Here is a 27728-nt window from a genome sequence, read left to right as displayed (position 1 = left end):
TAAAGGAGTAGAAAGAGATGAGGTTTTAACCAAGGACTGCAGATGGCAGAAGGGGACTAACTACAAAGAGACAAGGAGGAACTTCAAGTGGTGATAGAAACATTCTATATCTTGATTAGGATGTACATATTTGTCAAAACATATCAAGGAAAATCATGCACTTGAGAACTTGTAATTTAAACAAATATTATGATAGTAAACACTCAGCCTTATATTTCCAGTTAGAGTCTAGGACGTTTTATGTAACTGTGTATTTGCTATTATGTAACTTTTCAAATTCCACAGTTGCATTGAATATCAAATAAATACTTTAGTAAAAGAGTTAAAGATGTAAAAAGAATTATGATGTGTCAAGTACATGAACAATTTACCCACAATCAGTGAATTCATTGCAGTGTATACTGCAAACATGTACTACTAAAAAACAACAAAAAGAGAAAACTTGAGTCATGAAATTTTTACAGTATATTTAGGACATAAAGCAAATTTTACTTATTTAATTCATGTAGATAAATCGAGGGCCAGTGATATTCAATTATTTATCTATATTATTGAAAGAATGATGATCAAAATTAGGCCTCCTGACTTTAAGCCAAGTAATTCTTACATATATCAAATATACTTGCCTCTCACATTATAAGACTCTTCTTATAATTTACAAACAGTAAAGAACTTTTCCCTCACTTCTAATGCCATCACTAACATTAAAAAAAGAACAGGTGGATCTTTAACTTTATGTCACTGGCTGATTCCTCATAAAACTGAAGGCTTTATAGAATTTTCCATTTATATTCTGGATAGAATTGTCTTTGAAAATTCCCAGTACAAAATTAACATTTAAGGATAGAATACAGTTTATCATTACAAAAAAGGAACAAATCAAGTTTCTTATATTTTCAAAAATGATTAAAATCTCTGAAACATTATTTTGAGTAAGAAAGAAAGTGTGAGAGGTCTTTGATTATAATTTTTCATTTTCAAAAAATATTCATAATTAATATCAAGGTAACAACAGTTCTATCTTTGGAAATCTAACTCATTAAAATGAGATACAGTTTAGAAATGATAATTCATAAACTATTATTTTTATAAGTGAAATTAGGATTAATCAACTTGAACTTTTTTTTTTAATTTTATTTAAAGAGAAAAAAAAGCAGAGAAAGGGTACAAGTTATACAGATTTACAGAAAAAAATAAACAGTAGGAAATCACTAGTTAATGGATTACATATTGTCATCTTAGAGATAATTGTTCAAGTCACAAAATTAAAGCTTGTAAAGTGGGCATTCCAACAGTGAGACTGCAAACAGTTCTGTTCAATGATCCAACAAAAGTGATATCATTATCTATCTTATACACTTAAATATACATGCAGTTATATCGTTTAGAGCACTTTCTTTTCCTCTCTCTTGTACAATGACAATTACACATTTTGGGTTTTGTTGCTCCCACAGTTCTTATTACTTTTTTGGAAGGGAGTAGAACCAAATGTGTCATAACAGAACAGAGTCAATCAAATCAAAAGGGTGGACATAATAGATAATGTAAAAGCATAATACAAGGTGATCAACAATGGTTATCATAATGCCTCCCGCTATGTCTAATAGAATTGCCTATATCATCAGTTATAATAAAATTGAACAAAACAGTAAAGAACAAAACCAACAAAACCAAAACATTGGAGACATTATAGGTCTTCAAAAGTAGATAATAGTCAACGAGAATGGGCGTCATAATGAATCTCACTATCTTCACAGCTGTTGCCTAAACTTTCGAACCTGGTACTATCAAGCAAAACAGAATAGGGGGACATCAGTCCAAAACAAGATGGTGAGAGTAATACAGGGCTTTAAATCAAGATAATGGAAAGTCAAAGTGGGTTACTATAATATATCCTGCTATTTTTTATTTATTTTTCCCTTAATTAAAAGGATAAAAATAAAAAAGTAAATAATGAAGTGGAGATTGAGATTAAAGAGGGCATAACAGCAAAACACTGCAGATCAAAACAACCATTTAAGCAGAATATCATTGAGAGATCTATTTTTTCCAAATAAATGTTTATAGCCACATCATTTTAAATAATACTTCATCCCGATTTTAATCTCATTTTTGGATTCTCTAGATTACCTCACTGGACTGTTAACTTGTTCTAAAATTACTTCTTTAATTGATTCTGTTTTCTAGTAACAGTTAATATCCTGGTAAAATAAATGACCTACTACTAATATTTTCTCCAAAAACTTCTTGGCAAGTTTAGCACATTCATCTGCCTATAAAAGTCCTTTAATTATGTTCTTCAGTTTCAAAAAATAAATGCTATCAATTTTCATTGTTTATATGAATATAGTGGACTGGTAACTAGTGGTCAAGTTAAACACCAGCTGAACTGGATCAGCTTGGTGCTGAGTGTGGATGGCCCACCAGAGGACTGTTGCAGCATAAAAAGGAGACCTGGAGAGGAAGAGTAGTGTTGTAGGTTCCCCTAAGTGTGGTTATTTGGAGCTGTTGGTTCTCCTGGAAGAGCTTGTCACACAGGCTACCCTGATATGATCTCAGTGGCTATCATCAGAGGAGCTTGGTACCTTGTTGCTGAGAATTTCTGTGGTTCACTTTTGGGGAGCTTTGCTCCTAACTTTGAGCATTCTTGGCTCTAGTATAGAGCCCTTGGCTTGCTGGCACAGATCCTTCACCCCACTGGCATAGATTTTCTAGCTTCCACCACTGACCTTTGAGCCTTCCCAGTACAGATCTGGGGGACAGACTTGCATGGGTCACTGCTGTGTGTTCTACGTTCTAAGCTGAACTCACTCAGGTTATTGCCATGGGATCCAGGCCCTTGCCTGGATTTTCTAGATCTTTAGTGTTGTGGACAGATTTCCTGCACTTTTTTTGTATTTGATTCCATTGGTGATCATTATAAACAATACTATAAATTATGTGTCCTGTATGTAATTATTCTCCTTGCATTCCGTGACTACGAGTTTATGAAGAACTGATTTTATTATTCCCTGATATCTTTCTACACAGAAACATGTTCTGCCCCTCCATTACTTTAGAACACATGATGCCCTTTAGTAAAATATTTTAGAATATTTTTTTCTATAAATCTTAAATATATTCCAAATTATTTCATAGTTATTATTGTAAATGAGTTTCATTTTCCCTTTTACATGTTTAAATTATTATTCCTGGTTAAAATGGCTAATGAATTTGCATATTTTTATTAATTCCTTACTGAATTCTCTTACTCCTATTGTTGATGCTGAGTAACTTAGGTTTTTAAGTTGTGAAACCATATAATCTAAAATTTAAGATTACCTTGTCTCCTCATTTCTAATGTTTATATAGCAAATTTCGTTTAATATTTTACTGAGTCCTTTAGAATCACCAAAACAATGGTGCACAATAATGGCAGTGACAGGGAGCATTTCTGTTTTGTATGTCATGAGTGTTACAGTTTAGATCTAAAGTGTTCCTCAAAAGTCTCATGTGTGGAGCTGGGTCCTTGTCAGAAGGGGCAGGTTGCTGTGGATGAGACCTTGAAAGTTGTATTTTTGTCCCTCCTTCTGAGATATTTTCTGTCTGCTTTTGGCTAGTATGACATTTATAGCTTTTTCTTCCATGGCCTTTGTTCCTTGCCTTATATTCCTTAGGGGGGAAAAAAAAAAAAAAAACCTAACCATGGACTTAACCCATCAAAACTCAAGCCAAATATTTTCTCCTTTAAATTGCAAGTGTTGGGTGTTTTTGTACCAGTAATGGGAAAGTTGACTAATAAAGAAAATAGGTACTGGAAATGGGACTATTGCTTTGACTACCTGACCCTGTGGTTTTGAAGGCTTTGGGATTGTTTGTGGCTGTAATTTGGAAACATTTGGAGAAGAAGACTAGAAAAGTCCCTATTTAATTTTGGTGTTATGTGGTGCAAATTTCTGCTATTCCCCTATTTCTCCATTTGCATTACTGCTTTTTAAAGAAAATGATTGCAATAAATAATGATTTTATCTATCAAGTGGATTGATACATGTACAAAACACAACTTAATACTTTTTAATTTCCCTTCTCCTCCATCTTCCCTGCTACCATTTCCTAGTCCTATTCACTTTTCTTCGTATATCCTATTTTTATCTTTTATTTTATTCATTCAGCTTTTTATACTTGGGTTCTCCTGTAAGAGGAATCATGCAATATTTAAGCTTGCATGTCTGATTTATTTTACTTAACATTGTAAACTCAAGGTACACACAAATGAATCAAATTTATCCTTCTTTATAGAGAGCTAGTATATAAATACTACATTCTCTTTATCAACACACCTGTTATGGAACATGTAGGTGGCTTTGAAGATTTTGCTATTGGGAATTGTGCTTCTATAAACATGAGTATGCATATATCATTATAATATTATTTCCTTAACTCATTTGAAAAGATACCTAAAAGGGGAATACCTGAGTCAAATTGATTATCTCTTTTTATTTTTTTCAGGAATGCTCATACAAATTTCCATAATGGTTTTATTAATTTATATTCCTACCAACAACATAAAAGCTTTCCTTATTCTTGAAGCCTTACTAGCACTCAGTATCAATTCATTTCTTGCTGATAGACATTATATTTGGTATAAGTGTTATTTTAATTTTTATTTTTCTAATGACCAGAGATGTTATACATTTTTCATGTATTTTTGGTCATTTGAATTTCTTTTTTCTGAGACATAACCGATTATTTCAATTGCCAATTTTTGATTGGGTCTTTTATTCTGGGGAGTATAATTTTTATGAGTTTTTAAATGTATTCTTTATATTATTCCTTTGTTTAAGGAGAAGCTGGCAAAATATATTTCCCATTCTGTAGGTTATCTCTTTACTTTGTTGGGTGTTTTATTTGTTCTTTAGAATATTTTTCATTTGATATAATCCCATTAGTTGATTCATTGTATTATCTTTTGTGCATTTAAATTTCTATTCAGAAAGTTCATTTCTATGCCTGTGTATTCAAAACTTTTACCTATTTTATCTTTCAGCATATTAAGTGTTTCTGTTTCAATATTTATGTCTTTGATTTTTTATATGGTGAGAGATATAAATCTAGATTCAGTCTTCTGCATGTGTATATCCTGTGTTTTGGTTACTTTTTTCTGAGACAAAATACCGGATGCCCAAAATCAGGGAATAAAGGTTTATTTAGCTTAGATTTGGAGGTTTCAGTTCATACTCATTTGGCTCCAAGACAGGATGGCACAGCTAAGGGGCAGTCATGCATGGCAGCTGCAAATCACAGGAGCTAAAAGAGCAAAAAGGGGAAGGTACACCTCCTTCTCTCCCTTATATTGTATGTGGGCTCCCCAACCCTGGGAGGGTGGAGCACTCACGGCACCAATCTTATTGCTAGACAACAAACCACAAATACTAGATTCAGCTGCCTCTATGTCTGCATGAGGCTTTGAGGGGACATTTAAGCAAATCACAGCACCTGTTTTCTCAGCATCATTTGTTAAAGAGACTATCTTTCCTCCTGTATATATTTTTGGCTTCCTTCACTAAGATGAGTTGGCTGAACTTGCCTGGAGTTTTTTCTGCATCAACTATTCTGTTTCACTGTTTTACATGTCTTTTTTATTGCTTTTTGAATTTTCATTTTTATTATTATATGTTTGCAGTACATGATGATCACATTAAATGTGGGGAGTCGGTCCATGTACATCACACATCTTAATACTTTTCATGTTCCCTTCCCATCTTCTTCTTCCTTTCCTATCTTCTGTCTCTTGGTCCTTTCCCCATTTACAAAATATCCTTTCTATATATCTGGAGGGTTTTTGTTGTTGTTGTTGTTTGTTTGTTTGTTTGCAATACAGTGTTGTTTTTGTCACTGTTTCCTTGTAGTAAAACTTGAAATACAGGGTAGTCAAGGTTCCTGTGTTCTTTTATTGCTCAGATTGCTTTTGGTATTCTGGGTATCTTCCTGTTCCACATAAATTTTAGGATCATTTTTTCTAGTTCTTGTTAGTATTTTGAGTGGGACTGCTGCAAATCAAAGTATACCATTTTTGACAATATTGATTCTTCCTATTCAGTAAAAGGAAATCACTTTCCATTTTCTTTTCATTTTGATCTCATTTTTCAGAGTGCTGTAGTTTTTGTAGTAAATGTCTTCTGTTTCCTTTTTTAGGATAATTCCTATTTAATTTTTCTTGAAATCATTGTGTACTGTATTGTTTTACTAACTTCTTTCTCAATAAGTTCTTTACTGACATATAGGAGTGCTATTTTTGCATGTTTATTTTGTATCCTGGGAATTTGCTGAACTTGCTTATGAACAGATCACCAATTTCATAAGAAATGACACCAAGAAACACCAAATGGGATCATATCAAATTAAAACCTTCTGCACAACAAAGGAAACCACCAAAACAATTAAGAAACAACCACAGAATGCATAAACAAACACTTGCCAGCCACTTAACAGACAAAAGACTAATAGGTAAAGAACTGAAAAGAATTAGTCAAAACTCACTGAAAAATTTTGGCAACTGAAATAGACAGTTTTCAGGTGAAGAATATAAATGGCCAATAAATACACGAAAACTTTTCAGTATCTTTGACCACTCAAAAATGCAAATTAAACTTGTACGTGCACACCTGTAATCCCACTACTTGGGAGACTGAGGGAAGAGAATTGCCATGAGTTTGAGACTAGCCTGAGCTATACAGTGAGTTTAAGGCCAGTATGAACTATATAGTGAGTCTTTGTCTCAAAAACAATGGAAATTAAAACAACATTGAAATTACATCTCACTCCAGAAATAAAGGCTATAGTCATGAAATCAAATGCTTCCTGGAGAGTCTGCAAGGAAAAAGGAACACTTCTCTGTTATGGGTACAAGTATGAATTAGTAAAACTACTATGAAAATCAGTGTGGAGATTCCTCAAAAGACTAAAAATAGAAATTCCACTTGACTCAACTACTTCCCTACTATGTCTCTTCACAATAATGTTAAACACGTTGTAGTACTGTGATACATGCATATTCATGTTTATAACAGCACAATTCATAAAAGCTAAATTTGGGAAGCAGCCTAAATGACCATCAACAGATGTTTGTCTACAGTCTCACATGTCATAGGTGGGGCTTTTTGGAGATGGCTGGATTTAAGGTGTGTGATGATAGAATTAAGGCTGCCCCACACTGGGTACGAGTGCTACACACCCTAAGGTCAGGTAGCCTGAATAGAATATAAGGGGCAACAAGAGTGCTAGAGCCACTATGTTCCTTCTATCTGCCCTGCTTTGCCACAGGCTGTTTCTGATGGCCCTCTGTCACATGACCCTGTCTGGAGCCTGCTGACTGTGGACTGAAATCTCTGCAAACTGGGAGCTACAATAAATCTTTCCTCCTTTAACTTTTGGTGTCAAGCATTAGTTTCAACAACAAGAAAAGCAATTAAGACAAAAATATAAGCAAATTTATTATGCAGATACAATACAGTATTGCTTGCCATAAAGAAGAATAAACTCACATCAATTGTAGGACAATTAATGCACATTGAGACCACAATGTAAGTGAAGTAAATCAGATATACAAGTTTAAAGATCACATGGTTTCTCTTATATGAGAAAAGCAATATATAAATAAAGTGAAAAATAATAGAGAATAGGAAATAATGAGATAGATCTTTGGCATATAGAAAGGAAACTAAGAGATGCGAGGAAGAGGGTAGAAGGGGAGAAAATGTAATTAAAAATGGGGGCATTGTGAGGTGCACAGAAACACACCAAGCTCCCATAAGAAATGTGATTATTATGTACAACAAAAATGTATATACCATATAATATATATAATTGTACATATTATAATTATATAACATTATAATTATATATATTCCAAGAGATACAGAGAGAGTGATGGTAGGGACAGAATACAGTTAAAAATGAATTAAATATTAAAAATAAAACCAAATATCCGGATTATTGGGGCTCAACAAGGACTCGTGAACATCAAAGTGATATTATTAAAAGAAAAAAACAAAGGAAAATGTCCCAAATCTAGAGGAAGATACAAGTATCTAGGTGGGAGAAAAGCAAATATCAGTCAAATTTAACACAAAAAATGGACAGACATTCCTTCTTTATGTAATTGAAGAATCAATGTTATTAAAATACTGTATCTAAAAAGCAGTCTGTAGATTCAATGAAAACCTTATCAAAATACTAATAACATTCTTCAAAGAATAGAAAAACAATTATAATATTAATATGAAACTACAAAATAAACCCAAATACCAAGACATATTTTGAGTAAAAGGAACAAAGCAAAATACAGTATACGATGTGACCTCAAAATACATTGCAAAGCTACTGTCTTTCTTTTCTCTCATGCTCAGATAAAAATACTAGACACACAATGTTAAAGGAGGGAAGGATTATTTGGCTCATAGTTCCTTGTGGTTTCAGTCCATAGTCACCTATCTCCAAGGCAGGGTGGCATGGCAGCGGGGTAGTACAAAGCACAAACAGTCCATGGCAAAGCGGGGCAGGCAGAAGGCAGCAGGCAGCAAACAGAGTGACAAGCAGCGATCTGCTGTCCCTTTTATCTTGTGCAAGCTACTTGCCTTTGGGGTGGGTAGCACTCACTTCCAGGATGGGAAGCCTTAATTCTTAATGCACCATGAATCAATCCCAGCATCACATACATTAGGTCCAGTCATCTCTAAAAAGCTCACCTATGAATACATGAGACTTAGAAGGACATCTAGATATAAGCAATAATACCTACAATAAAACATCATAATAGCATAAATGCAGATATATAAACCAATACAAGAATATCAAGAACATAGACATAAACTATGCATTTATAGTCAAGTGAGTTTTTAATGCTTTATTTTAGGAAAAAATCCATAGTCAAATACTATTGAATAACAATAGTTACTACTGTGTATGTCATTATTTTCAAAGCAGATACTCAGAGTACAAAATATAAACCAAAAAAAGATTCTCAAGGTGTTAATAACACACATTGAAGAATAGGCTTTTCAGTAAATTATTCTAGGAAAACTGGACAACTATGTGAAAAAAAAAAAAAAAGGAAACTAGACCCCTTTATCTTACCAGTTTCAAAAGTCAACTCAAAGTAGATTTAAGACACATAGGGCTGGAATTTAGCTCAGCGGCATAAGCGCCTGCCTTGCAAGCAGGCAGTCGTGAGTTCGATCCCTGGTACCGATAAAAACGAAAAAGACAAAAAAAAAAAAAAAAAAAAAAAAAAGACATAAATGGAAGATATGAAACTAATAGAATATAATAGAGTAAAGACAGTGGGATGGGCAAATAATTTTTGCAGAAAACCCCTGAAAAAAACAAACAAAAGCAAACATAGATAAAAGAGATTATATTAGATTAAAAGGTTTCTATATGGCAAAAAAATTAGAGAGAAAAGACAGTGGGGGAAAATAGAATAGAGGAAAATATTTACACACACTACATTTTACAAGGTGTTGATACTCTAAAACCTCAAAGCTAAAAAGAAAGAAAAATAAAATAAACCAGACTTAAAATGGGTAAAGATCCTAAATGGATAATCCTCAAAAGAAGACAAAGAGCAATCCTGCATATTAAAAAAATGTTCAGCATCACTAATCAGAGAAATGAAAATCAAAAACACAGTGAGATGCAACTTCACTTCAGGAAGAACAACTATTATTTTTAAAAAAATACTAAAAATAATAAGTGCTGCTAAAAATGGAGGGGGAGTAAATCCTTTTACACTATTTGTGGAAATGTCAATTAGTACAGTATTATGCAAAACATTATGTATATTTCTGAAAAAATTAAAACTAGAACCACTGTAGGATCCAAGAATCCCAAGGCTGTGTTAAAAGAAAATTAAGTGAGTTAAATAAATATCTACACCCTTTTCTTCATTGCTGGACTTTTTAATATAACCAAGAAAATGGAAAAAAAATGCAGTGTACATTAACTGAAGAATGAGGAAAATGTGGTATATATATACAACAGAATTATATTTAGCCATAAAAATAATTAAATCCTGTCGTTGTTGACAACATAGATAGAACTGAAGATCATTATATTAGTTGATTAAGTTGCACACAAAGTACTTCATCATCACACTCAAAGGTGGAATCTAAAAAAATTTTTTTTGAAATTGTGTATTTTTACCTTTTTTTTCTGTTTTGCTTTTTTTCTCTAAAAAATCGAAGGGTCATTAAACCGTAACTTCTAAGATGAATACAGTCATTATTACTTTTAAAAAAAATTTTAAAAAAATGATTTCAAAGAAGTTGAGATTAGAATAGTGGTTAGCTGAAATTAGGGAGAGTTTACAGGGAAAAGTCAAGGAAAGAATGGTCAATGGATACAAAGCTACAAATAGGAGTGAGACTCTGGCATAGCGTAACAAAAAAATACTCTAAAAACAACTAGAGGGGAGGATGTTCAATATTCTCACCATAAAGACATAATAAATTTTGGAAGAGGTAGATATGCTTAAACTGATTTAAATGTTACATAGTTTTAAATATTGTATGCAACCCATTACTGTAGAAAATTGTTTTATTAGTTAAAATAAATTTAATTATAAATATACACTTTAAAGTTATTCAGGAAGACTTGGAAAACCATTGCTTCTCTATTCTCAGCCCCTTTGTGAAAAAGAAGAAGTAGTAGCATTTCTTGGAGAGTTAATTGCTTTTGGTTTGTGATGTTGAATGTCTAGGAAAATGAAGAACTGGAAAAACAGTTTAGAAGAATGTCAAGATGAGATACCACAATGTATCACTACAGAAGAATGCTGATTACCTGCATTTTACCTCTAGCAAATAACTCTTAAACAAGTCAACTGACTTTTCTAACCCTTACGATTTCAAAAAACCTTTCATATTCTCTTTCTCTTTTGCTTGGCTGCTTTGACCCAGCATTGTATTTTACAGAAGTGCCTTTAATCAAGAGAGAGAATCATTGTAGAAAAGAGTAACATAAAATGGACTCTGACTTTGTTAGCCATGTAAATTTGGACTAGTTACATCTTTCTATGCCTTTTCTCTACAATTAAATGAAGATAATAGCACTCACATCACAGAGCTGCATTAAAAATTCAAATGACAAAATATAGAGACTAATCAGTACAGTGGATATATGAAACATAACAGTTTGGTAAATACAAAGGAGATTTATGATGACACGAAAGATCCCAATAATTTGTGTATATATATATATATATATATATATATATATATATATTTTAGTATATAATATTTTATTGCTATACATATACATTACAGGCAGTTTACAATCATCCTGTGAAGGGTATACTTACACAGTTTGAATCTTTTTTAATCCCCTTACCTCCCATCGTACTCTATCCTCCTCTAAATTTACATTCCTTTTTGTTCTTGTTGATATTATTAATCTTATTTCTTACGACAATATTTATATTCATTGAAGCTATTAGGTCCTTATACCTGGCATATCTTTACTTATTTTACTTCCCCTCCCATTTCCCTCTCATCCTCACTATCCAGGACCACTTCCTATCTGTAAGAGGTCTATCTCTTGTCTCCGATCAATCCTTTATTGTGCTTTTTGCTTGTACTTTCTCTTGCTGAAATTCAAGATGCTATGCAGTATTCAAGCTTGCATGTCTGGTTTATGCCATTCAAAATTTTATTTTTCAGGTGCATCCATTTTCCTACAAATGCCTCAATTTTTTTTTCTTTATAACTGAGTAGTGTCCCATAATTCATAGATACCACATTTTTCTTTATCCAACCACCTGTTAATGGATTTTCAGACTGTTTCCAGGATTTAACTATTGTGAATTGTGCTATAGACATTGGTTTTTATGTATTGCTATAGTATGTCTTTAGTACTTTTGGAAAGATGTCATCTACAAGAGATTATCTGAGTCATCTAGGATTTCTAATTTTAGCTCTTTGAGAAATTTGTATGCTGATTTCAATAATGGTTTACCTATTTTACTTCCCAAGTACACACCAATAATGTCCCTTTTCAGCACAGCCTTACCAGCATTTGTACTTTTTTGATTTCTTGATGACTGTTCTCCTTTCTGGAATGAAATAGAATCTTAGCATTCTTTTAATTTGCATTTCTCTAGTTACTGGAGATGTTGAATACTTTTTCTTATATTTGTTGGCTATTTGTATTTCTTCCTCTCAGAAATGTCTCTTCATTTCATTTGCCCATTTCTTGATTGGGTTTTTTTTGTCTTATGTACACTAATTTTTGAAGTTCTTAATATGTTCTAGACATTAGCCCTCTGAAGAGTAGCGGGCAAAATTTTTCTTTCAATTCTATAGGTAGTGTCTTCACTTTACTAGTTGCTTCCTTTATTGTATAGAAACTTTGTAATTTGATATTATCACATTTGTTGAATTTTGCCATTACTGCTTGTGCAATTGTATTGTTTTATAAAATAATTTCTAATGCTTTTTTAGTTATTGTAGCTTCCATTAAGTTCTATGTTTCTGTTATAATGTTTAGATCTTTGATTCATTTTTATTTTAGTATTGTATATAGTGAGTATATGTCCAGCTGATTTTTCCAGCATCACTTGTTTATTGGGCTATCAATCCAACAGCATACATTTTTGGCCTCTGTGTCGAATATCAAGTAACTGAATGTGTCTGGAAATGTTTCTACATCCGTTGTTCTGTTTCATTGATCCATTTTTCTCTTTTTGTTCTAGTACTGTGATACTTTTACCACTATTGCTTTGTAACATAGCTTGAATTCAAACATCATGATGCTTCTTGCTTTGCTCTTATTGCCCAAAGATACTTCTGGCATTCTATGTCTCTTTTGGTTACATATAAATTTCAGAATTTATTGTTTTAGATTGTGAATATACTATTTTTATTTTGACTAGCATTGCACTGAATCTGTATAATAGATCTGGGATTATCTCCATTTAGATAATATCAATTCTGTCTATCTAGGAGCAAGGAATATATTTCCATTTACCAATGCCCCCTCAAATCTTCATTTTAAAAATACTGCAGTTTCCTTTACAGGTGTCTTGCATTTCATCAGTTTGCTTAATTTTTAAGTTTTAATTTTTTCTTGATGGTACCATGAATATTAGTTTCTATACTTTTCTTCTTATTGAGTTCATTATTGATCTACACAAACACTACTGATTTTTGTGTTGATGTTGTATCCACTGTATTGCTCAAGTTGATTATCAACTGAAAAGTTTCTCAGTGGAAATTGTTGGGTTTTCTATGTAGAATATCATGTCATCTGAATCTAATAATTTTAGTTCTTCATTTCCTATATGTGGCCCTTTTATTTAGATCTCTTGCCTGATTCCTCTGGCTAATGTTTTGAATACTATGTTGAATAAAATTGATGATAGAGGTTATCCTTGTAATTTTTTAATCACTGAGATTTACTTAATTTCTTTGTTTTTATCACTATGTTTACTGGTAAATCTTAGATATATAATGATCATAATGATCACATTTCCATATATAAAACATGTACCATATATGATATACCCGGATTCATATTTCTTTTGCAGCATACCCCTCCCCTTATTTCTGCCACTGTTACACTGCTTATTTACAAAAACTTTGTTTCCATTTTATGACTTCGCTTGTTTTCTTCTTTTCCCTTCATTCAGTTCCCTTCCTTCCTTCCTCTTTTGTGCCCCTTCACTTTTGACATTTTCTATTTCACAATACCTACTATAAACTTTGGTCTTATTTACACTTTCAATTTTGTATGCCAGAGGAAAGTGTGGTATTTACAAATATGTGTCCAGTTTATTTCACTTAAGATTATGCCCTCAAGTTGCATCCATTTAGCTAGAAATGTGTAAAGCAAATCCTTTTTATGGCAGAGTAATACTCCACTGTATAAAAACCCCCACATTTTCTTTGTTTTAATTTTTTTTTATTTTAAAGAGAAAAAAGACTTCAGAAAAAGAAAAACAAAAAGTAAAACAGATAAACAACAGGAACAAAACCAAAATAATAACAACATCAGTTTTCAAAATGGAATGTAAGAATGTGCTTGTTTTCTATGTTGTTCTTTCAAGGTTTCAATCAGTTTCCCTTGCTCTTGTACTTTTTTATCTATTTCTTCTCTAGGTGCACTTAGCAAGTCCTTTACTAAGGTTGTTATTTCTGTCTTCATGTAAGACATTAGTTCTAATTTGATTTTTTTTTTCTATAGCCTCAGGGATTTGCTTCTTCATTGCTATCTTTTAAGAGATTTCTGTTGTATGACTTTCAAAGTTCTCTACTTCACTGTTACCTTTGCTTGGACCCAATGGACTAGATGTTTGAGATTGCATTTTTGTTTTTGTTGTGTCATTTTCACCCTCTGGGCTAATATCTGGTTACTCAATCCCAATAGTCACAACTGTTGGCAATGTATTTCCTAGGGTCCTACTGTGTGGTTGATGTTCACCTGATTGTTGGGTACATAGTGACTGGAACCTTCCAGGGTCCTCTGTATGGGAGAGGGGCCACCGTGTCTCCCATCAAACCAGCACTGCTTGTCCAGTGCTGGTTTAAGGTTTTGGGAGGTAGTGTGGGAGCCAAACATTCACAGCAGTGCTTGGTCTAAGAGACAGGGAGAGTAGCCAAGGGCAGCAGACCAAGCCAGGGTGGGTGTTGTGGTCCTTTGGATCAGCACCAGGGAGGAGCATGGTGGATCAAAGGCACAGTGGTGTTCAGAGCTGAGGGGAAGCCGGTGATAGTTCCCACATCAGGTGTGCACAGGAGTGGAGGCATGACTCAGTAACCTGAGCTGGGGTGGAGCATGGTGGTTGCCCTCTGTGCTGGCAGTGGTTGGAGGGCATGGAGCAGCACAGGCATGGCTCAGCAGCTCCTACTGGAGTGGAGCATGGTGGTTGTGCTCTGGGCCTGTGTGTGTCTGAGGCCTGCAGGAGCACAGGTGCAGCTCAGCGGCCTGAGATGGGGTAGAGTGAGGTGGTCACATCCTTTGGGGTGGTGGCTGTGGGAAGACACGGAGGAGTGCAGGCCATTTCACAGTTGATGGGTATTTGAGTTGTTTCTAAGGTTCAGCTGTTACAAATTGTGCTACTGTAAACATGGGTATGAACATATCATTGTGGTATGATACTTTTCAACCTTTTAGGAAGATACCAAGAAGAGAAATAGCTGGGTCAAATGGAACCTCTAATTCTAGGGTTTTTTTTTTTTTTTTTTGACAAATCTCCACACTGATTTTCACAATGGTTAGCCCAGTATATACTCCACTAACAGGAGAGAAGTGGTTCCTTTTTCTTCACAGCCCCCTCTAACACTTGTCATTGTTTTATTTCTTGATAGTAACTATTCTTTATTGAGTTAGTTGAAATGTCAGCATTGTTTTGACTTTTGCATCTCTTGAATGACAAGTGATGTTGAACATTTTTTCATTTATTTATCTACCATTTGTACTGCTTTATCTGAGAAGTATTTATTTATCTGAGATGCCCATTTTTGGATTGCATCTTTACATTTGGTCGAGTTGATTCTTTTCAGTTCTTTACGTATTCTATTCATCATGTGTCTCATGAACAGCTAGTAAAATTTTTTTTCCCAGTCTTTAGGTCATTTCTTTACTCTATTTTGATTTCTTTTTAATGTGTTATTGGTATTATTTTTTTTATTTAAAGAAAAAAATCCAAACAGTATAAGGGTACAAGTAATACAGAATTACAAAAAAAAAAAAAAAAGGTAAGAAATCGCTACTTAATAGATTACATATTGTCATCTCAAAAATAGTTGTTCAATACAGGATTAAAGCATACAAAGTGAACATTCAAACAGTGAGACTGCAAACAGTTGTGTTCAGTGATCCAACAGAAACTCAGTAATACGCTCATCTATCTTAACACACCTAAATACACTTGCAGTTGTATCCTTTAGAGCACTTTTTCCCTCTCTTTTTTACAACAAAATGTATACATTTTGGGTTTTATTACTCCCATAGTACTTACTACATTTTTTGGAAGAGAATAAAACCAAATATGACAAAACAAACAAGTCAGTCAAAACAAAGGACAGATGTAGCACATGATGTAAAAACAGAGTACAAGGTTATCAACAATGGTTACCATAATGCCTCTTGCTTCCTTAAAAAGAATTGCATATATCATTAGGTATAATAAAATTGAACAAAACGGTACACAACAAGACAAATAAAACCTAAACATTGGAAACATTACAGGACTTCAAAAGAAGATAATAGTCAAACCAGAATGGGCATCATAGTGAATCTTATTGCCTTCAAAGTAGTTGCCTATACCCTCAAACTTGATACTATCAAACAGAACGGAACAGAGTCTAATCAGCCAAGACAAGATAGTGGGAGTACTACAGGGCTTCAAATGAAGTTAATAGGAAATCAAAAAGTTACTATAATACATCCTGCTAATTTTTTTTTATTTTTTTACCTTAATTAACAAATAATATTAAAAAATATTTTTTTTATGAATAAGGGGGAGATTGAGATAAAAGAGGATATAACAACCTAACAATACAGGTCAATGCATGACAATTGCAGCAACCTAGTGCTTCACCACAAGATAATCCAACTTAATAGTAGTTACCATAGTCTCTTTCCTTGAAATATTTGAACATAACTTTGTATACTATAGCATCAAACATATCAAGACAGTGTGAAACCATTCAAGTGGATAAAAGTATTACAGGATATCTAGAACCAGCTAACAGAAAATGAACAATGGTTTCTACATTATCTCCTTGCCTACAAAAATTTTTGTTTATACTATCAATACAATAAAATCCAGTAAGATATAACATGATAAAACCAATGGAGACAGAAGAACAACAGTTTGGTGGGACTTCAAAACAAGATGGTATTAAATCAGCACTAGCTATTATGATGTCTTGTTTTTCTCAGAATAGCTGCTCATTTCATCATAGGTAATAATACCAGACAGCCTAAAAAAAGCCATTCCAATTAATGAGTGAAAGTTTTATAAGGATTCAAAGCCACATAATGGGGAATCATGATTACCACATAATTTTATATATTTGAATCATTTCTTACAATACGGAAACTATTCGGTATTCATACATGTGAGTTTGATTTATTTCACTTATGAGTATGGTCTCAAGCTGCACCCATTTATTTATAAATAACTCAATGTGATCCTTCTTTATAGCTGAGTATTACTCCATTGTATAAAAATACCACAACTTTTTAATCCATTCCTCAGTTGATTGACACTTGGGTTGTTTCCAAGATCTGGTGATTACAAATTGTGCTGCTATAAACATAGGTGCACATATATCACTGTGGTATGATGCTTTCAGTTCTTCTGGGAATACGCCTAGAAGTGGAATAGCTGGAACAAATGGGACTTCCAATCCCAGCTTTTTGAGAAATCTCCAGTCTGACCTCCACAATGGTTGCACCAGTATGCACTTCCACCAACAGTGCAGTAGAGTTCCTTTTTCCCTACAGCCTCTCCAGCATTTGTTGTTGATGGTTTTCTTGATCCTGGCCACTCTTTAGGAGTGAGATGGCATTTCAGTGTGGTTTTAATTTGCATTTCTCTAATGACTAGTGATGATGAACATTTTTTCATGTATTTATTTGCCATTTGTATTTCTTCATCTGAGAAATGTGTATTCATCTCAGATGCCCATTTTTGGATTGGATCTTTGAATTTTTGGGGTCTGATTTTTTTTTAATTCTTTATATGTTTTAAACAGAAGTCCTCTATCTGAGGGAGAATTCACTATGATTTTTCCCAGTTTGTGGGTTTTCTTTTCACTATGCTGGAGATTTCTTTTGACATGCAGAAACTTTTTAATAAGAGGTCATCCGAGTTTTTGATTCTAGGAAGTATTTCACATGTGGTTTGAGTCCTGTTAATGAATTCTCTATGTACCCCCATTTCTTCAAGATTTCTGCCCAATTTGTCTTCCAATAGATTTAGTGTTTCTGTTTTAATATTCAGATCTTTGATCCATTTAGATTTTAATTTAGTACAAGGTGATAGGCATGGGTCTAGTTTTAGTTTTCGGCATATGGAGAGCCAGTTTTTCCAACACCATTTATTAAAGAGACTGTCGTTCCTCCAGTGAACATGTTTGGCCGCTTTATCAAAGATAAGGTGGTTTAGTGTGTTTGTAGTTGTGGTTGTATCTTCTAATCTATTTCACTGATCTTCAGCTCTGTTTTCGTTCCAGTACCAAGTTGATTTTACTACTGTTGCTTTGTAGTATTACTTCAAGTCAGGGATTGTGATGCCTCCTGCCTTGCCTTTGCTGCTTAGAACTGTCTTTGCTATTCTAGGTCTCTTCTCACTCCAGATGAATTTTAGGAGTAATTTCTCAGGATCTATGAGGTATGTTGATGGTATTTTTACTGAGATTGCATTGAATGTGTATAAGAGTTTTTGGAGAATGGCCATTTTCACAATATTTACTATTCCTATCCATGAGCAAGGGATGTCTTTCCATTTTCTGAGATCATGTTCAATTTCTTTTTTCAGTGTATTATAATTTTTCCTGTATAGGTCTTTCACTTCTTTAGTAAGAGTAATTCCTAAATATTTCATTCTTTTTTTTTTTGTTGTTAGTGTGCAGGGTATGGCTTCTCTTATTTCTCTCTCTGTGATTTTGTTGTTAGTGTATAGGAATGCTACTGATTTTTGAGTATTGATTTTGTATCCAGCTACATTACTGAATTTATTTATTATATCTAAGAGTCTTTCAATAGAGTGTAGGGGGACTTCTATATAGAGCATCATGTCATCTGCAAACAATGATAATTTAACTTCTTCTTTTCCTATCTTTACCCCTTTTGTTTCTCTCTCTTGTCTAATTACTGTGGCTAGTATTTCCAGTACTATGTAAAATAGGAGTGTTGATAAAGGACATCCTTGTCTTGTGCCTGATTTTAAAGTAAAGGCTTTCAATTTTTGGCCATTTAGTATGATACTGGCTGTTGGTTTGTCGTAGATGGCCTTTATTATATTGAGGTAAAGATCATCTATTCCAATTTTCTGTAAATTTCTTATAATGAATGAATGTTGGACCTTATCGAAAGCTTTTTTTTTTTTTTTTTTGCATCTATAGAAATGATCATGCGATTCTTACTTTTGGCTTTATTGATATGGTGGATTATATTTATTGATTTATGTATGTGGAACCATTCCTGCATGCCTAGGATGAATCCAACTTGTCCATGGTGTATAATATTCTTGATGATTTGCTGCATCCTATTTGCCAATATTTTATTGAGGATTTTTGCATCTGTGTTCATTAGGGAGATCGGTCTATAGTTCTCTTTTTTATTTCAGTCTTTCTCAGGTTTTGGTACTAGAATAATATTTGCTTCCAGGAATGACTTAGGTAGGATTGCTTCCCTTTCAATTTCATTGAATAGTTTGAGGAGTGTCAGCATTAGTTCTCCTTTGTATTTCTTGTAGAATTCTGCAGTGAATCCATCTGGGCCTGGGCTGTTCTTTGTAGGTAAGGACTTAATTATATTTTCAATTTCATTAATAGAATTTGGGTTATTTATCAGTTTTACATCCTCTTGACCTTCATAGCATCATAGCTTTGGTACTTCATATGTTTCTAGGAATCTGTCTATTTCTTCTGTTATCATACATTTGAGAGTAGAGGTTTTTGAAATAGATGTTGATAATTTTCTGTATTTCTCTAGTCTGTAGTGATTTCACCTTTTTCATTTCTTATTACATGAATTTGAGCTTTTTCCCCCCCTTTTTTAATAAGGTTGGCTAGGGGCTTTTCAATTTTATTTATTCTTTCAAAGAACCAACTCTTTGATTCATTGATTCTTTGGATTGTTTTCTTAGTCTCTATAGCATTGATTTCTGCTCTAATTTTCATAATTTCCTGTCTTTTGGCTTTGGGCTTGACTTGCTCTTCTTTTTCCAGCTGTTTGAGATGTAGCATCAGGTTATTTATTTGTAATCATTCTGTTTTCCTGATGTGGGAACTCAGTGCAATAAATTTTACTCTGAGGACGGCTTTCATTACATCCCACAGATTTCGGTAAGCTGTATTTGTATTTTCATTTTCTTGTAGGTATTGTTTAATTTCTTCTTTAATTTCCCCTGTTACCCACTGATTACTCAAGAGTGTGTTATTCAGTTTCCATGTGTTTGTGGGATTTTTGCAGTATCTTTCATCATTAATTTCTAATTTCAAAGCGCTATGATCTGATAATATGCAAGGGATAATTTCAACTCTTTTGAATTCATTTAAATATGTTCTATGAGCTAATATATGGTCTATTTTAGAGATTTTTCCATGTACTGCTGAGAAGAATGTATATTCTGATGTTATATGGAACACTCTATACGTGTCTATCAAGTCCATTTGTTCACATGTGTGATTCAGTTCTGTTATTTCTTTGTTGATTTTCTGTCTGGTTGATTTGTCCCTTGGTGTCTATGGTGTGTAAAGGTCTCCTATTACAATTGTGTTACTGATAATTTGATTTTTAATTTCTGTTAATACTTGTTTTATATAACTGGGTGCTCTGGAATTTGGTGCATATATATTTAAGATAGTTATCTCTTCCTTTTGAAGTTTTCCCCTAATGAGTATGTAGTGACCTTCTTTGTCTCTTCTGATCATTATTGGTTTAAAGTTCACATTGTCTGCAAACAGAATGACTACTCCTGTTTTTTTTTTTTTTTTTTTTTTTGGGGGGGGGGCTCCTGTTGCATAAAGTATTGTTTTCCATCCTTTGACTTTCAGTCTGTGAATATCCTTCTGGGTTAGATGGGTTTCTTCTAGACAGCATATGGTTGGATTTTGTTTCTTGATCCATTCTGCCAGTCTGTTTCTTTTAATTGGTGCATTGAGACCATTTACATTAATGGTAATAACTGTTATATGTTGGTTTATTGGTAACATGTTATCTTTCTGCTGTTGCATCTTTATCTTTCTGTTCTGCTTAATTATCTGCTTTGCTTAGTGGTTTTTTCCTAAGTGTATCTAAACTGTCTTTCAATATTTTTTGCAGTTTGGTGATCATGAAGATCTTCAGCTGTTCTTTGTCCTGAAAGTATCTTATTTCACCATCGATTTTGAAGGATAGTTTTTCAGGGTACATCAGTCTAGGTTGCAAATCATTTTCCTTTAGGATCTGGAATACTTCACTCCATGCTCTTCTTGACTTTATTGTTTGTGCTGAGAAGTCTGCTGTAATTCTGATAGGTTTTCCTTTATATAAGTGATCTCCCTTTTCTATCTGACAGTTTTTAATAATCTATTCTTATGCTGAATTTCTGGGATGGTGATTATTTTATGTCTGGGTGTAGTTTTATTTTGGTTATGATTATTTGGAGTTCTATATGCTTCACTGTACCTGATGTTGGTTTCCGATTTCATACTTGGGAAATTTTCATCTACTACTTCTCTAAATATCCTCTTGACATCCTTTATATTGTAGCCTTCTTTTTCATTAATCCCTATCAATCTTATGTTGTTTTTCTTTGAGTCATATTGAAGTTGTTGAATTGTCATTTCCTGATTTTTTGTTATTTTTAAAAGATCTTTCCCTTCCTGTTCACTAGCTGCAATCTTGTCTTCAAGGTCTGAGATTCTATCTTCACTTGGATTGAGGTGGCTTCTATGGCTTTCAGTTGAATTTTTGATTCCCTGTGTATCTTTGTGTATCTGTTTTATGTATTCTGTTTGTTTCTTATATTGCTCATCTAAGCATTCTATCTTTTTGTTTAGTTCCTCCAATTTTTTAACTGTGCTTTCTTTAGATATGTTCAGCATCTCTTTCCTTTCGTTTATCATTTCTTCTTTTACCTGGGAAATTATTTCTAGTTTGAATTCCTTTAAAGCTTCCCAGAGTTGCTTGTTTATTTCAGTTGCTATTATGTCCAATATTTGAGGCATATGGCATATATTTTCTTTTATATACATCTCTCCTAAATTTTCTTGGGTTGGGCTGGAGGTTTGAGATTGTAATTTGGTCTTTTGTTTTGTCATTTTACTATATTTCTATGCTTCAAGTGTTTCAAGTGTTATTTGAAAGCTTCCTCTGGGTCTGTTGGAAATCCACTTCTATGCCCTCAATTACTGGGACTCTGGCACCCAGTTCCCCCAGGCTGCCAGGCCTCTTGAACTGGTGGTGATTGCCTGCTTGCTTAGAATTCCACAGTCCAAACAAGCTGTGCTCTGGGGAAAGTGGGCATCTGCCTGCTTGCTTAGAAGTCCACAGTTCTCCAAGCACAGCCAGAACCAGGAGGCAGATGCAGGCACCCCAGACCTGCCTAGCTGGTCCAGTGCACCCAGAAGGCTTGAGGGTCCCAAACAAGGTGGGCTTAGGGGGAAATGAACGGGGCACTTACCCCAGGTTTCCAGGCCTCTGGAATCAGTGGCGTTCACCTGCTTGCTTAGAACTCCACAGTTCTCCACTCACACAGGGAGGCGGATGCAGGTGCCCCAGAACCGCCTAGTTGTTCCAGTGTACCCAGAACGTATGAGGGTCCCAAACAAGCTGGGCTCCAGGCAAGTGGGTGCCCACCTGCTTGCCTAGAACTCTACAGTTCTCCAAGCACAGCTGGAATGGGGAGGCAGATACAGGTGCCCCAGGCCCGCCTAGCTGTTCCAGTGCACCCAGAAGGCTTGAGTGTCCCAAACAAGCTGGGCTCAGGGAAAAGTACACGGGGCACTTACCCCAGGACTCCAGGCCTCTGGAACTGGTGGCACTCGCCTGCTTGCATAGAACTCCACAGTCCTCCAAGCACACAGGGAGGTGGATGCAGGTGCCCCAGACCCGCCTAGCTGTTCCAGTGCACCCAGAAGGTGCAAGGGTCCCAAACAAGCTGGGCTCCCAGTAAAGTGGGAGCCTGCCTGCTTGCTTCAAACTCCACAGTTTTCCAAGCACAGCTGGAATGGGGAAGTGGATCCATTTTGATTTGTTTTATTGTGCAGAAAATTTTCTAATAAGGCAAGATCCCAGTTTTTGATTATTTGTAATATATCTTGTGCAACATTGTGTCTTTGTTTATGTCAATGAACATCATGTTCCTTTTCATGTATCACAAGATTGTCTTCAATAAGGAAAACAATAAAGGGATTATGCGCCACTCATAAAATGATTTTGATGTTTATTTGTGAGTTTCCTTGTGTGTGAAAATGAAGAGACTTCCAAAACAAAATTAGCTAACAGCTGTGAGATTTATGGTTTAGATTTTCCTGGGAATTGAAGATCTATAGGGTCCTATGGAAAGAATCAGTTCTACAGCTCATGTGCACTGACTCCAACAGTGTGCCCAGTTCCTGTATAAAAATTCTTCTTGGTCACTTCTACCTATCATGTATAAACTGTAGTGTCTCATCTGTTGAGGCTCAGTCAGCATAGACTATGTCTCGTATTTGGAACATTTGATGCCATGTCTAGCAGCTAGAATATCATAGTTGGAAGGTTATGTGGTTATTCTCTGTTTCTTCCTAGATCCATTCTGTGCCCTTCTCTATGTCCAGGGACACTGAAGACTACAGAGTGCATTACCATTGCCATCTTATTTCCATTTGATTTTAAATTGTGGGAGAAGGGTTACTAAGAACTATAACGGTTAGGAGTTAAGAGGGGCAAGGAAAATAATCTCTACTGTTTCATTCCTATCTGCTATTGCTTTATGTTCCTTCAAGGCCACAGTTCTTAACAGACCACATTCACTCTTAGGTTGGTGACACTGTTATTTTCCTGTCTGCTGCAGCATAGGGATGATAATTTACAGATTCATCCATTATCAATTTCTGCAGCCCTGCCCTTTCCTCTACAAATAAACTCTTCATTCAACTCTTGTCCATTCAACCTTTGAGTATAAGATGTTTCTAACTAAATTTAAACTTAACATTGTTCATACATGCCACACTAACCCATTTCTCTACTTTTCATTCACTACAATGTCTGTCATACTACAAATAATAGTAACAACTGTTTGCCATCTTTTGCAAGTACTACTGCTGATAACGATGGGCCTTTGTTCCTAAAAATAAATAATATTTATGTATTCCCCAAACATTTTTTCATGTGTTATACAAAACTTTGATTTTCTTTCCATTTGCTCTTATTATCTGGGGTGGAGGGAGTTCTTGCTTATTTTTATCAGTTGGGGAAGGTAAATTGCTTCTGACATCTGCTGATAAAAATCCGTAGAAGCCATAACTCTTAATTACATAATTTTGGATCTGCTGATTCTTAGCAAAATATTTGGTGTTAAACATTTTGGATAAAATATCTTCCTTTACCTTAACCTAATCCTGCTAATTACTAAGGTCAAAATGCATTTAACACCATGCTGAGTTACCTTGTACCATACAACTTCCGGCTCCTCATCAGACTTTTTAAAATCATCCATATCTGGACAGGAAATTTCTTTTCTTTTAGTGACTTCAGACTTTTCTAAATAGCGAATCCTACTATTGTAGCATAGGCCAGATTCATTCTCTGCAACAGTCAAGGACATTGACACCTTCATGCAGTATGTCGAGTTTCTGTAGAAACAGAGAAATAACAGAATGACTTCATTGAATGTCTACAGATTTTTTATCCTATATATATTTCAGGAATATTGACTTTTCCTTCTAGCACATTACTTAGAAATCAGAAATCACAACAGAACTGTACAAAGCATTTTTCTACTTCAATTGACAGTATGATATTAATAAAATTATAATGCAAATATCTCATTATGAGATAGGTACTGAACTACATAGGAAAAATATACACATTCAACACACTGTAAACATGCAGAAATTTTTTTCCCACTAGCATATATCATCACACTGAAAATTTGACGTAAACATTTGTGAAAAAGTTTCCACAAATATTGTAGCTGTTTCTGCTCTTCCTCTGGCTATTCGTTTACCAGCTATTCAAGGGATTGTTAAATGTTACCAAGGGTTTGTAAGCCACAATTTTCTTTAAAGAAAACCACATAAACATACAGATGAAAAGTTTTAATTTATATAACTTTTAAAGTATTTGTTAAAATGTGTGAAGGATCAAGTTTTGGGCTCCCATAAGGGAAAACAAATCTTCCAGTGATTAATCAGTTGTGATTATCTTTTTTCAACAAAAGTATTATTACAAAGGTATTTCAATGTTGAGTTTTATCATTAGAAAAATTTAGAAATTGGGCATTAATTGGTTAAAATTATACAAGAGTTCTTATGGAATAAAAAGTGTGCTGCAATCACTGTAGTTAGTGCTTTCTCAATAATGTGAGTTCAAAAGTATATCTGATTAACTACAAACCAACAAACAAAATATTTTGCAATTATTTATCAATGCTTATACTATGACTTTTCCCTGATCTGGACCAGAAGTTCTCAACTATACAGTAGACAATTAAAATGTGTGGGAAAGAGATCAGAAACAGTTTGGTAAGACTAAGAAGATCAACCATAAAACTTAGTAGTATTTAATTTACTTTATGGAAGACATTTCGGGACCATATGTATTCTAAACTTTAATGAATATGTGCTGTCAAATATATAAAGTACCAAGGGTAGCGATAAAAAACTGATTTTTGTAACCACCAAGTAATAACAGTCCTAACAGATGGAATCAGCACGGAAAACATGAATTTTCAAATGACGCCCGATAATTGGTACTATGCATACTAGTCATCAAGTTTTCATACCGTCCAAGACATCATACAAAAAACAATACAGATAGTCATGCACTTTGAAATTACAAACTAAGATAACAGAAATGAATTTTACTTAGCTTTCTAGTGAAGCTGATTACTAGCAAGCATCCTATGTCTGGGCAAATGTAAGCTCAGAAAAATGTTGATAAATCACTCCAGTTCTGAAGTTAAAATGCAGCTTTATTATACCATATAGATTGTAGGATATTGTTTTTTCTCTGCTGGGTATGGATTTCTGAAACATTAAAGGTGTAAGTTACGCTACTTGGGAACAAATTAAAGAAACTTTCACAAGTTTGTTCGGTGTTGTGCAACTTGTTTAAGATCCATGAATCTAAAGCCAATTTTAAGTAAAAGACTCAGGAAAATGGAAGGAAGTTTGGCTCAATCAGGGGCTGGGGATTTAGCTCAGCGGCATAAGCGCCTACCTTGCAAGCAGGCAGTCGTGAGTTCGAACCCTGGTACCAATAAAAAAAAAAGAAAGAAAGAAAGTTTGGCTCAATCAATTTACCTCTTCTTTACCATGTTTTAAAGACTCCTTGCCTCCATACATGATCTGACCCATCATAATACTCTTCTTCATCAATTCAAGTAGAGCCACAGCGACTATACCTTGAAAATATTAAGCCTATTCAAACCAAAGGCCTTTGTACATACTTTTGTCTCTGATCCTCTAACATTTGTCTATTGGTAAACATTACCTAATTATGGCCAATAATTTGTAATCCCTAGAATTAAAATAAATAATTGGTTTTCAAAATTAGTTGATTAAATGTGTGAGCATCAAAGAATTATGTGTTTAAGAAATTTATCATCTCTTATAGTTTTATATTAACCCCATATAATACAACTCCTACTCCTTTTTCTTTAGGTTCAGGGGTATCGTTGGTTAAATATCAAGATTATTGTATAAATATGACCTAGATCTTTTTAGATGTTCTTAGAACTGTATTCAGGGAAGTATTAGCTAAGTTTTGTGGATCAGTATATTGAGAAGGGATAAATATATTCACTATAGCCAGCAGAGAAGGAGGACTAGAGCAAGGGTAGGGTAGGCGATAAAAAATAAGTAGCCACATGTTTTAAATAGTATTCAACAGAGAAGAGAGGGAAACACCTCTGCTGGGTATCCAAAGTGTTCTAAACAAATTTTGATGTTACAGACTTTGATCATATCTAATCTACAGTACTACTTCACACAGATAAGAGATTTACTTGTGAAATATCTTCCCAATGGTATATATTAAAGCCCCATGGAAAGATAAGTGTTGGCCAGGGTAATAATAGAATGAATAGGTAGAGTATCCAATTCTCTGAAAGCTCATAATCCAAAATACAATTATCCCTGGACAGAGAATAGAGTAAAATAAATGACAAACTACTCTTGAAGTTTCTTAACAAAGCACCAACTCTCAACTAAGACCCACGGGGTTTAACTATCTTGGTGACTTTAGAGAAGTTATTTAACCTTTGTGGATCTCATTTTCCTCACATGAAAAATGACAATCAGAAGCTATTTTTGATGGTTTCACTGGTAGTAGGAGATAAGAATTTCTTTTATTATATAATTATGAGCAAAATGAGTTTATATTTTTATTTGAAATAATTGTAATACTTGAATTGCCCAGATCATCATAATTATTAAATGAAATAATATCCATGAAACAACTAATACAGTATCCGGCATATGACTGATATTCAATAAATGATAGCCAGTACTGGAATTTTTTCAGGGACAAGGTCTCACCATGTAGTTCTACATAGCTTTGAACTCACTATGTAGCTCTGACTGGCCTTGAACTCATAGCAATTATGCTGCCTCAGCCTCCCAAGTGCTGGTATTATAGACAAGTGCCACTGTGCCCAGCTTGGAATTGTTAATATTATGGGATCATTATATACTGTATATTATAAATAAATAATAATTTATATGATGTAGTAGTCACAAACAATGATTAATACATTAAAAATGACACACTGCCAACAATGGTTTAAGATAGACCACTGGGTTAAGGGTGCTACTTTACAACAAACAGTC

The 27728-nt window shown here is 34.1% G+C and overlaps 1 protein-coding gene across 1 annotated transcript in view; it reads right to left on the bottom strand.

Annotated features, from left to right (window-relative positions):
- Il1rapl2 (interleukin 1 receptor accessory protein like 2) overlaps positions 1-27728 on the bottom strand; it is a 1287414-nt gene that overhangs the window by 574461 nt on the left and 685225 nt on the right. The window contains exon 4 of the mRNA XM_063246234.1: positions 24344-24530. Within this exon, the coding sequence (XP_063102304.1) occupies positions 24344-24530 (187 nt within the window). The remainder of the gene's footprint in view (positions 1-24343; positions 24531-27728) is intronic.

This window comes from Cavia porcellus, unplaced genomic scaffold (genome assembly GCF_034190915.1).
Source record: "Cavia porcellus strain 051 isolate PalLab524CR breed Dunkin Hartley unplaced genomic scaffold, mCavPor4.1 scaffold_3, whole genome shotgun sequence".
Classification (NCBI taxonomy): domain Eukaryota; kingdom Metazoa; phylum Chordata; class Mammalia; order Rodentia; family Caviidae; genus Cavia; species Cavia porcellus.
The sequence above is the reverse complement of the archived record's forward strand: the minus strand, read 5'-3'. Positions and strand labels throughout refer to the sequence as shown.